This window comes from Entelurus aequoreus, linkage group LG02, assembly GCF_033978785.1.
Source record: "Entelurus aequoreus isolate RoL-2023_Sb linkage group LG02, RoL_Eaeq_v1.1, whole genome shotgun sequence".
NCBI lineage: Eukaryota > Metazoa > Chordata > Actinopteri > Syngnathiformes > Syngnathidae > Entelurus > Entelurus aequoreus.
The window spans coordinates 46591745-46605395 of record NC_084732.1 but is presented as its reverse complement, the minus strand read 5'-3'; the positions used below and the strand labels follow the sequence as shown (position 1 = coordinate 46605395).

At 40.8% G+C, this 13651-nt stretch overlaps 1 protein-coding gene across 3 annotated transcripts in view; it reads left to right on the top strand.

The window, feature by feature from the left end:
- znf821 (zinc finger protein 821) overlaps nucleotides 1-13651 on the top strand; it is a 42817-nt gene that overhangs the window by 12053 nt on the left and 17113 nt on the right. For all 3 annotated transcript variants that reach the window (XM_062027995.1, XM_062028004.1, XM_062027984.1), the window contains 3 exons: nucleotides 8773-8904; nucleotides 9032-9150; nucleotides 12345-12434. In XM_062027995.1, the coding sequence (XP_061883979.1) occupies nucleotides 8773-8904; nucleotides 9032-9150; nucleotides 12345-12434 (341 nt within the window). The remainder of the gene's footprint in view (nucleotides 1-8772; nucleotides 8905-9031; nucleotides 9151-12344; nucleotides 12435-13651) is intronic.

The window sequence follows — 13651 nt, the reverse complement described above, 5'->3', positions numbered from 1 at the left end:
TGTGCACTCCAACCTAATTAGCTTTCCACACAACTGGCAAAATAGTCCAGAACAATAGCAACCTTTTTCTGGAACAGTATCTTGGGGCACAAACAGTCTTTTCTTTCGGACTTAAAATTCCTTCCATGAATCCACAGAGCCTTATGAATGAACTTTGAGACATTCAAAACTTTTCTATCTATGATTTTAGTCAGAAAATTCCTTCAAAAAACTCTTATGCCAGTCTTTCTTTGCATCAAACCTGCATTGACCCCGATACATTCTTGATAGTAGCATCATGATCGTGGTGCAATCGAAGATCATTTATTGATGCTGTCTGCTATTTAATATCAGCATAGCCATTACAGACATAATACAGTATGTGCCAGTATTAAAGCGGAAATCACTTAAAACAAGTTGTAAGGGTCCGTAATGCCTAGTATGACCAATAGTCACATTAGAGATTGTGTATGGACACTTGGACTTCACATGTAGGTGTAAAAATACAAAAAAACTAACTATTTGAGAAATCAGACTAATTTAGCACATGGAAACATAGTGACTGTTTCCCACAGATTGCCGATATAGAGTATGTGTGGCGGTGTTGCCACGGCCGTGGTGGTGTCAATATGACCTTGTCATGTAAATTGCATAATTGTCGATGCATATGTTTTCTTTAAAAAGGGTAAAAACATATCATACATATATTTAAAAACAAATCTGTTAACACGTTTATTTCTTATATCATTGTGCTCTATTTTTGAATTGTTGCTTCTTATTTTATTACTACAATCATGTAACACTGGCTGCACTTTGTTTACCCCAGGTTTATTGGTATATATTTAGTTCTCCAAATATGTTAACAGTCTTTTGAATTAGAGATGAAAAAACGACTAGAGGTTTTTTAGTCATAGCCTCCACAATGAAGTTACAGGAAAACTAAGCACACAAAGGAAAATACATTAATATACATATTAAATGCACATACATGTAGGAATCATGTTAAATCAACAATACAGTTTGGTATCAACTGGAAAAAAAGGAATACAATTATACAGGATGAAGGTTGACTGATGCTGCTAGCTTATTGCTAACATACAATGACCTGAATGAATTGAAAATTAGCAGAGGGAACTTGTACAAACGTTTATTAAATGAGATTTTAATGCAACAAAACTGACATAAAATAGGTAAGTGAATTTCTACTTGCAGGCATATTTACTAAACTGTGTTAAAAAAAATACTGACGGCTAACTTTTCACTGCTCCTGCAGCCAGGGGCGCCGCTAGGGATTTTGGGCCCCATGAAAAGAATCTTTACAGGGCCCCCTGTATTATAATTTCATCATCATTAGGGGCCTCTCTGGGCCCCCCTCCATCATGGGCCCCTAGAATCCGTCTCCTTTACCCCCCCCCCCCCCATTTCGGCGCCCCTGCCTGCAGCATACATGCCACTGTGTGCTTGGTGAAACTATGGAAGCCTGTTGCTCAATCCTCAAACTCCTAATTTTAAAACAAATGACATAATGCTTTGTGGAACATGATTGCAGGAGAAGGAAGCACATATATCACCTGGAAGATAAAGCGTTACTGTATCGCAAAACCATAGGTAAATGCACATATGGGAAGCACTTCAAACCAAAAGCTATAACAAGAACACGACTGGCTAGCCTACAATACTATTAGTGTTTTAACAGAACGTATATTTTTACAAGTGTCTATATTTTTCACAATTACTTATCATATCGAATACAAATTGCTCGTCGGCCAGAGGAATTTGTTTGGTGTTTAGGCTTTTGTCAATCATCGCTGTCTGGGCCACACATACGCGGTGCACTAAGGCTGTCTTAGTCTACTATCAGTTGAATCAAATATGTTTTTATAAGAGAGAAATACAAATATTGTGTTGATAGTATTGTATATTGACTGGTCACTAGGTGTCAGTATAATGTCATGATATATAAATCTAGCATCTATTAGGTGATTCTTTTATCCACCCATCTATTTTCTACCACTTATCCCTCTGAGGGTCACGGGGGGTGCTGGAGCATATCATACTTATAACATCATTAAAGTGAACAAAACAGATCTCATTTGCAATTTTTTATTACTCAAAAAAAGGACTCTGATAAACACAGTAGAGATTGGATTGTTTATTGAGGTCCTCGGCACTGGCACTTCACACTGTTTGATGACAGCCCTAGCGTGCAAACACACAGAAACGCCCCAGAAAAGCAACTGACATTTTGCAGTCTTGTTGTTACCATAGAATATACTAGACTGACCATACGTCCTCTTTTCCCCGGACATGTCCTCTTTTGCGGGGCTGTCCGGTCTGTCCGGGCGGGGTTTCTTAAATGCCTCAAATGTCCGGTATTTTGCATTAGGGTTGCGTGTATTTTCAATGTACGTTCAGAGTTAAGAAGGGGTTCAATTGTTTAGGTGTAAGCACGCAGCAACATTCGTGAGGGAGGGGCAGAGACAGAGAGCAGACAGTCGAGAGACAGAGAGCAGACAGTCGAGAGACAGACAGAACACAAGAGAGAAGCTGAAACGTAAATGCAACTTCACGGATGATTTACGGGAAAAGTATCTGTGTTTTCGTCCTGGCCGTGACACATGTAAAGCAGAATGCACTGTGTGCAAAGCAGGAACGTATATATCTGTGGCAAATAAAGGGGCCAATGATCTACAAGCCCATATCGACACTACAAAGCATAAAACAGCTGTGTTTTTTGTTTAAATTTAATTAACTTGTTTTGAGGCATTATTTATGTTTAGATTATATACAAGAGGTTATTTTGAATATTTCTACTTCTGCACTGTTTTTCCAAAACTGTGAATGTTACAGAATATAAGTGTGACTTGTTTTGTTATACTGTCATGTCAACCAGTGTTGGCGTTAACACACTTTTTGTGTCTTTTTAACGCATTGAAAACAGAAGGGACGCAGATCATTATTATTAATTTAATTTTTTTTTACCATTTGTGGCCCACAGCTAATGTTTTAAAGGCCCACGGCACATTCTAAAAATACTATTAAAATAAACAAAAACATAACAAAAGTGAAATAAAAAAGCTTAAAGGTGAAATGTAATTTAGAAAAAGTTGCAATGTTGACTAATAAAACAAAGCTGTTTTTTTTTTCTTTCAAACGGTCATTGCTCAAAACATAATATTGAATCAAAATCAATGTTATTATCAATTATTGACCTATCAAAGGTTCCGATTACTTCACATCAAATATTTCACTTTGAAAAATATTTTTGGTGGAAGATTTTGCATATTTTGTGTGTTTGCCATAAAAAACATAGTATTGTTTGACAAAAAAGGTCGGAAAACAAACAAACAAAAAAACAACATTAAAAAACTAAAACATTTTGAAATGAGGAATAGATCTGAAGTTGATGTAGACTCCAGGGATTTAAGCGTTAAATATAAAATCTATGTATGCCCTGGCACACCATTATCATAATTTCATGACCCAAGCAAAACTCTTTTTACACTTTTATACTAAAATAAATACACCTACAAGTTATTAAATAAAAATATAGAAAAAATTACCAGCAGCGGTAAAGTTTAGGTCCATGAAGGAAAGAAGAAAGTGAATGAATGTTTATAACTGAATACATTTACATATGTATACACATTTGTTTTGTTTTGTATTATCTTTTTTAATGAATTAAGTAACTTTTATGACAACCTTTTTCCAAAACACAATATAGAATGTGAGATATAACAGGATAATGCATACGTTAGGCATTTGTTTTTAAAACGCTTACAAAAAAGTGGACTCCATTTTTATGACTTGATGGGGTCCCTGGGACCCCATTTTGAAAATTCCTAGCACCAACTGCTGTCAACAGAGGAGAAAAAATGCTTTATTTAAATAAATATATTATTTATAAAGCAAGTTCGAGTATCATTGGCGTGCTGCCCGCCTTGGCACGCCTATATGTGTCCTCTTTTTGGGATTTTAGAATATGGTCAGCCTATAATATACATTCAATGATAGCTAATGTTAGCTAGCCAAATCGTTATCAATCGCTGACAACACACAATGCTCATGTACGAGCGAATGTAAAATATGGAATATTATTACTTATTGTTTTTCGAACATCTAAATATAAAATCTATCTAATATTGTTATACTTTCATGCTGACATCTAACAAAAGCCAATGCAAGAATTGTATTTAAAATTCTGTTTTTACAAGGATAATGTCAAACACTTCCAGAGGGGGTGTTCAATGAACAATTTCCTACCAAAACAGCTAACCAACCAACTTATTATTTGTGCAGAACCAAATGAAGTGTCCTACTGTATGGACCAAGCATGACCATGGAATAACTTACCTTCTGTGTACAATTTTGTATTAAATGTAAATAATTCACACTTTTTTTGCACAAACAAGTTGTATTAAGGAAGTGAAATAAGTATGAATTTAAAGGACTGATAGCATCCACATAACCGAAATTTCACTAACAAGTTTTCTTATGTGTTTTTTTCCTGAAAATCAGAATCAGAATCAGAATCAGCTTTATTGTCATTACGCAGGGTAACGAGATTGAGGCCATTCCATACAGTGCGATAAAGCAAATGTACACTCTATACAGTGAGTGAAATGAATATGTACATGAATATCTACATGAAACAGGGTGGTTGGTGGAATGGGTTATTGCACCGAAGAGAAGGCAGTTATGAGGGTCAATGGGGAAGTCTGTTCAGGGTGGTTATGGCCCTGGGGAAGAAGCTGTTCATTAGCCTGTTTGTCTTGGTTTTAATGCACCTGTAAAATGAATCCAATTTTCCTCTTTCGTGTGGTGTGCTCACGTCGTCAATGCTGACACACCAACAGATGTTGTTATACTATCCTCTCTTTAGACTCTTACTAATATACTTGTTAATTTCCTGTTAATATCTGCTTACTTTCTGTTGCAACGTGGTTCCATCTACACTAATTAAACTTTACTAAGCACTTATTTCTCCTCAGCCTTCCCGGTAAGGTCTATTCAGGTGTACTGGAGAGGAGGCTACGCCGGATAGTCGAACTTCGGATTCAGGAGGAACAGTGCGGTTTTCGTCCTGGTCGTGGAACTGTGGACCAGCTCTATACTCTCGGCAGGGTCCTTAAGGGTGCATGGGAGTTTGCCCAACCAGTCTACATGTGCTTTGTGGACTTGGAGAAGGCGTTCGACCGTGTCCCTCGGGAAGTCCTGTGGGGAGTGCTCAGAGAGTATGGTGTATCAGACCGTCTGATTGTGGCGGTCCGCTCCCTGTACGATCAGTGTCAGAGCTTGGTCCGCATTGCCGGCAGTAAGTCGGACACGTTTCCAGTGAGGGTTGGACTCCGCCAAGGCTGCCCTTTGTCACCGATTCTGTTCATAACTTTTATGGACAGAATTTCTAGGCACAGTCAAGGCGTTGAGGGAATCCGGTTTGGTGGCTGATGTGGTCCTGATGGCTTCATCTGGCCAGGATCTTCAGCTCTCACTGGATCGGTTCGCAGCTGAGTGTGAAGCGACTTGGATGAGAATCAGCTCCTCCAAGTCTGAGTTCATGGTTCTCGCCCATAAAAGGGTGGAGTGCCATCTCCGGGTTGGGGAGGAGACCCTGCCCCAAGTGGAGGAGTTCAAGTACCTCGGAGTCTTGTTCACGAGTGACGGAAGAGTGGATCGTGAGATCGACAGGCGGATCGGTGCAGCGTCTTCAGTAATGCGGACGCTGTATCGATCCGTTGTGGTGAAGAAGGAGCTGAGCCGGAAGGCAAAGCTCTCAATTTACCGGTCGATCTACGTTCCCATCCTCACCTATGGTCATGAGCTTTGGGTTATGACAGAAAGGACAAGATCACGGGTACAAGCGGCCGAAATGAGTTTCCTCCGTCAGGTGGCGGGGCTCTCCCTTAGAGATAGGGTGAGAAGCTCTGCCATCCGGGAGGAGCTCAAAGTAAAGCCGCTACTCCTCCACATCGAGAGGAGCCCGATGAGGTGGTTCAGGTATCTGGTCAGGATGCCACCCAAACGCCTCCCTAGGGAGGTGTTTAGGGGACGTCCAACCGGTAAGAGGCCACGGGGAAGACCCAGGACACGTTGGGAAGACTATGTCTCCTGGCTGGCCTGGGAACGCCTCGGGATCCCTCTGGAAGAGCTGGACGAAGTGGCTGGGGAGAGGGAAGTCTGGGTTTCCCTGCTTAGGCTGCTGCCCCCGCAACCCGACCTCAGATAAGCGGAAGAAGATGGATGGATAAGCACTTATTTCTTAAAGGCCTACTGAAATGAATTTTTTTTATTTAAACGGGGATAGCAGATCCATTCTATGTGTCATACTTGATCATTTCGCGATATTGCCATATTTTTGCTGAAAGGATTTAGTATAGAACAACGACGATAAAGTTTGCAACTTTTGGTCGCTGATACAACAAAGCCTTGCCTATACCGGAAGTAGCGTGACGTCACAGGAGGTAGGATTCCTCACAATTCCCCGTTGTTTACAATGGAGCGAGAGAGATTCGGACTGAGAAAGCGACAATTACCCCATTAATTTGAGCGAGGATGAAAGATTCGTGGATGAGGAACGTTAGAGTGAAGGACTAGAGGCAGTGCAGGGTGTATCTTTTTTTCGCTCTGACCGTAACTTAGGTACAAGCTGGCTCATTGGATTCCACACTCTCTCCTTTTTCTATTGTGGATCACGGATTTGTATTTTAAACCACCTCGGATACTATATCCTCTTGAAAATGAGAGTCGAGAACGCGAAATGGACATTCACAGTGACTTTTATCTCCACGACAATACATCGTTGACGCACTTTAGCTACGGAGCTAACGTGATAGCATCGGTCTCAAATGCAGATGGAAACAAAATTTTAAAAAACCCTGACTGGAAGGATAGACAGAAGATCAACAATACTATTAAACCATGAACATGTAAATACACTGTTAATAATTTCCAGCTTGGCGAAGCTTAACAATTGAAGCTAACTAACTTAGCTACGTAGCTAACGTGATAGCATCAGTCTCAAATGCAGATAGAAACAAAATTTAAAAAAAACCTGACTGGAAGGATAGACAGAAGATCAACAATACTATTAAACCATGAACATGTAAATACACGGTTAATAATTTCCAGCTTGGCGAAGCTTAACAATTGAAGCTAACTACGGAGCGGCGGCGGGCCTTGTAGCTTTCGACGACACCCCGGCCGCCATCAGAGTCGGCAAGAAACATATATTTCCCCAAAGTTACGTACGTGACATGCACATAGCGACACGCACGTACGGGCAAGCGATCAAATGTTTGGAAGCCAAAGCTGTACTCACAGTAGTGCGTCTTGTATCCAGCTCAAACACAACACAACCTCCTGATTGTGTTGCTGTAGTCCGCTGCTAACACACCGATCGCACCTACAACTTTCTTATTTGCAGTCTCCATTGTCCATTAAACAAATTGCAAAAGATTCACCAACACAGATGTCCAGAATACTGTGGAATTGTTCGATGAAAACAGAGCAGTTTGTATGGTGACACATTGGGTACGAATACTTCCGTTGCCGTTGTGACGTCACGCGCATACGTCATATCCAAAAGAGGTTTTCAACCGGAAGTTTAGCGGGAAATTTAAAATTGCACTTTATAAGTTAACCCGGCCGTATTGGCATGTGTTGCAATGTTAAGATTTCATCATTGATATATAAACTATCAGACTGCGTGGTCGGTAGTAGTGGGTTTCAGTTGGCCTTTAACTTAGGTTAGCATACGTAGCTATTAGCATGCCTACTACTGGCTTTCTCTCGGCGTGTAACAAGTTAAAGCTTGGGTACCTAATTTATATTTTTTAAGAAAAAAAATCATCTTAGCAGCATAAAGTACATCGTAACAGTAATCATTTCTATAAAAATTGTGCGTCTGCGTGCTGTCTGTGCCTTATAATTAAGTATTTAAATAAATAAAACCCCGGAAGACATAATCATATGTCTTCCTGGAGGTCAACCCCTATATAGCCAATCACAGAATTTAGTGAAAGGAGGGGTGAGCAGAGCCCACGAAGGAGCCTCCTCATTGGCTGACGCGATACATAGTGAAGCGTGTTTGCAGTAAAGCATGGCTACCAAACACCCACCTGGAAAGATCGCAATAAAAAAACAAAAATAGGAAATACAGAGAAAGAAAAGAAAGACGCCGTATGTCTAAAAAATTGAAAGAAGAGCCAAAACTCAAATAAATGTTGGATGGAGGGCATTGCATGCCAGTCTTGGACTAATTTTGGATACGCAAGTGGCTGTTGTCCTTCTAGACCAGTAATCTAATGTTCCGTTTTTTATATGTTGTGTGTATCCTTTTGCGTGGCGACGTGTGTTACCGATAGATACAAAATACGAACTAGGGTAGGGATCCTTTGATGCAACTTCAGACTGTCAACAACCTATGCGTGTGCATGTACAGTTCTTGTGCACATTTTCGTGCACTTCCAGAGAGGAGGAGACTGGTAGGAACTATCGGCGAGGTGCGCAGAGTGTCATTTTTAGTTTGAATTGTGCCTGGTGACACTGGATTCACGTGCCCCAGCTTTAAGCCTTATCCTCCAGTAATAATAATACTTGATTTAGTGGAGCGGATCCACACTGTGTCAGCCAGACAGGATCAGCATTAAAATTATCACATACTTTTCACAAAAAACGTCTGATACCAATGGGTGGCCAATCGATCAGCACATTCCTAGTTTACAGTATATTAAGTCATGCTTTTCCATTATGGTGGTAGTTTCAAATATGCTCCCGTTTTCTCACCCCCTCCAGGGCCATTCCAAACAAGCGGCATCGCAGGATTTCAGCACACCATTAACATGGACGGCAGGGACGAGTTCACCGAAGACAGTGAATGCTGCAGCAACAATTCCCAGGAAGTCCTCGGACAGGAGAGCATCTCAGGTACAGGACCGAGGGATGCGGCAGGGATGGACCACGTTCCTCGTAGTGAGGGGGTGTTAGTGAGAGTAAGCCCTGCCCTGTGCTCTGTTGTCTGTCTGTATTGATAGGGCTGTGTTTGCCTCCATAGAAGACAGCGATAGCGACCTCGACCACCACGGCGAAGACTCCTCGTCCAACACCTCGGCTGATGACCACATGACTGCCAAGAGGGCGCAGTGCCGCCTGCAAGGAGCGGGAGTCAAAGAGGTGAAAGCGGCAGCATCTATAATAACAACACACGGAAGTTGGGCATGGTTGAAGTTAGAATCTCAGCTTTGTGGGGCAGATACATTAATAAATGAACAATGGAGGGGGAGAGAGAGTGACAATTCAACCTTTGAACTGCAAAACTTCTGCTGGAGCCTTTTCCTGCTTGATTAGGGCTTCTATTGTGCTTCTTGACACTTTCTGGCTGTGAGGCAGCAGTGCTCACCAATACGCCATTGTGCTGCGCTAATGTAAACATCTGTCTGTCCATTCACATACATACCTACACACACTTAATGCAAACATCTGTTTGCCTGATCACATGCACACATAATGTAAACAGCTGGCTGTCCATTTACACACACACAAGTAATGCGAACATCTGTCTGTCCTCACACACACACACACTCAAAATGCAAACATCTGTCTGTCCATTCACACACATACATACACACACTTAATGCAAACATCTGTCTGCCTGATCACATGCACACATAATGTAAACAGCTGGCTGTCCATTCACACACACACACACACACACACGTAATGCAAACATCTGTCAGTCCTCACACACAATTCAAACATCTGTCTGTCCATTCACACACATACATACACACACTTAATGCAAACATCTGTCTGCCTGATCACATGCACACATAATGTAAACAGCTGGCTATCCATTTACACACACGTAATACAAACACATGTATGTCTATTTACACACAAATATTGCAAACTACCATCTGTCCATTCACACACACACTTAATGCAAACATCTGTCTGCCTGTTCACATGCGCACGTAATATAAACAGCTGTCTGTTCATTCACACACACCCACACACACATAATGCATCTTTCCATCCATTTCCACACAAACATAATGCAAACATCTGTCTGTCCATTCACACACATACATAACACAAACTAATTTAGACTGTCCATTCACACACACACACACACACATGATGCAAAAATCTGTCTTTCCATTCACACACACACTTAATGCAAACATCCGTCTACGTGTTCACATGCACACGTAATGCAAAGAGCTGCATGTCCATTAACACACACACACACACCCACATCCAATGCAAACATTTGTATGTCCATTCAAGCACACACACACACACACATCCAATGCAAACATTTGTATGTCCATTCAAACACACACACACAATGCAAACATCTGTCTGCATGTTAACATGCACAATAAATGTAAACTGCTGTTTGTCCGGTCACATAAACACATACAGCAATTATGGGTCAGTCCATTCCTACATAATCAATCAATCAATCAATCAATCAGCTTTATTGTCCATTCTTACACGTACAAGACACATAAGAACTGAAATTACATTTTCGGCACAATCCCGCTAAGAGCAGACATACGTTACAGGGAGACAAGACGGGACCGCCAACGGATCAGCCTCACTTAGGCGCTCCTCAAAAAGGTGGGAAAAAGGTGACATTGGGGGGAGGGGGGAAGTAAAAAAAAATATCAGTCTGAGGCTGGACCCTCAGGAATGGTCCAGACTGAGTCCGAGGAAAAAAACCTCACATAGCATGGCACACATAAACAAGGTACATTTAATCACAACAAACTCGCAACAAAGTCATCCAACAGGACCTTGGAGGCCAGCAGCTGCTGTTGAGCGCTGCTCAGCCCCCACAACCCCGGAGGAATAAAGCAGTGGTGAAGGCGTTGATTGGGGAGGGGTATGTGCGTGCATGTATGCCCAATTAACTTGGGTGAGATGTTGGATTGTCTTTATGGGCCGAGGCCGGCCCCAAGAGTTCAAGAGTCCGACCCAGGTGCTTTTGAAGAAAAGGGAAAGGTCAAAAGCGTCCATCTTTGAGGAGTCCTCGGGGGAGTGTTTTCAAACAGCCTGTTCCTCAAGGCCATTCGAGGGAGTCAAATCGTAGATTAAGATGTTGTTTTTTTCTTCGAGCAGTCAAAACAATGACATTCCTGCTCTATATGCTGGCTCTGACAATTCCAATTTATTCTTTCTGTAACATCATCAAGATCGAATCTACCTTGCGATTCAAATCAGCAATCGCTCCAGTCTGTGATCCCACAGCACGACCCAATCCTTCCATTGCGTTGAACAGCCTGTTGGCCCCTTGAGTGGCTGCCATCGTCTTCCGAATTTGACGATACACCAGAGCAATGCCCAGCCCAATCAGCAAATGCCCTGCGATCACAGCTCCAAATAGGTAGATGTCTTCCACGTCCTCGATGGAAAGGACTGAGAGGCACATGATTCTCCAAGTATTCCAGGAATCTCTCACGTACCCCGCAGCAATGGTTCCATCAGGGCAGCCAGGCTCCCCCGAGCCTCTTTTCCTTGTCGAAAAGACTGTGTCAATTGCGTCGAGAGTCCAGTTGATCAAATTCCTTTTGATGTTTAGATTTGAGGACAGCTCAAGAAAAGAGGCTTCAAAATAGTTCAAACAAGACAAAAACAAAGAGAGCAAGCAGGGAAGGAGGGAGCGGAGAGAGATGCGACCGCCCTCACCAGTGGCAAGACAGAAAAAGGATAATACTCATACTCATAATCATCTGCCTTTTAATTCACATCTAATATTAACATCTGTGTCACACACAAACTTAAAACAATAATAAATGTAAGTCTAAGAGTGGGGAAAATATGACACCGCTGTAAATTTCAGTGGTCTTAAAGCTGGTTTAGGTTTGCACTCACACACAAATAAGACGGCTGTGCAGTTTTTGTTGGGTCCAGGTGAGTGTAGATTCTCATATAGTTTAAATAAATGAGCTTTAAATCTGTCTACAGTATGTCCCTTTCTGTCTATCTCCTCTGACTAAAGTTAAATGAAACTATATTAGCCTTTGCTGACATGAACAGGACTCCTTATGTCGTGTAGCTTTTGTTAGAAATAGTTCTGTTTCACCCTTAGAGTAAATCACTTCTATGTTGCTATGAACGCCTACAGTATGTCACTGTCATGGTGAGCTCACTTGCAAATGCAGGATTTTCTTAAACTACGGTGGCAGAAATGCTTCAGGAAGGGGGCAAAACATGCCTTGTTGCACTTCCACAAAACTACAAATTCATATTTGTTGGCCTGACAATTCAAAAATGAATTGTTGCACCAAATGTTAGCAATGTCAAATGTGCTTTGCATGTGTGTGGAATATGTTTGAACGGTACTCGCTGTCTTTCCACAGGAAAACGAGGAAGGGTCCGACCACTTTGTATGTCCTCTTTGCACAATGGACTTCAGCAGCCCTGAGAAGCTCATCTCCCACGTCTACCAGGTGACAATAACTCTTGTCCAACAATCGTCATGAGCATCAGCAATGATATCGGGCAACCAATGCAAGGAAAATGTCTGCATTTTATTGTTCCAATTTTAAATATTGATCTTACATGAAGGGAAGGGGATGCATTTACTCCTATGAATGCAATAAAATAATCTGTGCTTATAGCTAAAACACCATCAACACAAATTATGTTCTTAAAAAATATTACGTTTTAATGCCATACTTTTCCTTGCTAATGACTATTGGCTTCACCACAAAGAAGAATAAACCATAAATGGACACCTTTTTTGATTGCCTGTATCAATCAATCAATCAATCAATGTTTATTTATATAGCCCTAAATCACAAGTGTCATAAAAATGGGGGGGAAAGGGAAAGGATAGAAATGCTAACCTCATGTCTGCACTTAAATGGAAAGACAGATATTTACATTATACATATATGTCAAAGGGTAGACAGATGTTCGTTTTATGTTTTTTACTTATGAGTATGTGAATGGATAGATGTGTTTGCATTATGTGAGTATGTGACTGAATAGACATGTTTACATTATGCATGTGTGCGTGTGAATAGATAGATGTTTGTATTATGTGAGTATACGACTGGATATGCATGTTTGTGTTATGTGAGTACGTGAATGGGTGTGGGGAAAAATCGATTCGAATTCGAATCGCGATTCTCACGTTGTGTGATTCAGAATCGATTCTCATTTTTAAAAAATAAATTTTTTTATTTTTTTATTTATTTTTATTTTTTTAATTAATCAATCCAACAAAACAATACACAGCAATACCATAACAATGCAATCCAATTCCAAAACCAAACCCGACCCCGCAACACTCAGAACTGCAATAAACAGAGCAATTGAGAGGAGACACAAACACGACACAGAACAAACCAAAAGTAGTGAAACAAAAATGAATATTATCAACAACAGTATCAACATTAGTTACAATTTCAACATAGCAGTGATTAAAAATCCCTCATTGACATTATCATTAGATATTTATAAAAAATTTTTAAAAAGAACAATAGTGTCACAGTGGCTTACACTTGCATCGCATGTCATAAGCTTGACAACACACTGTGTCCAATATTTCCACATAGATAAAATAAGTCATATTGTTGGTTCATTTAATAGTTAAAACAAATTTACATTATTGCAATCAGTTGATGTCCTTTACAATTATAAAAGCTTTTTACAAAAATCT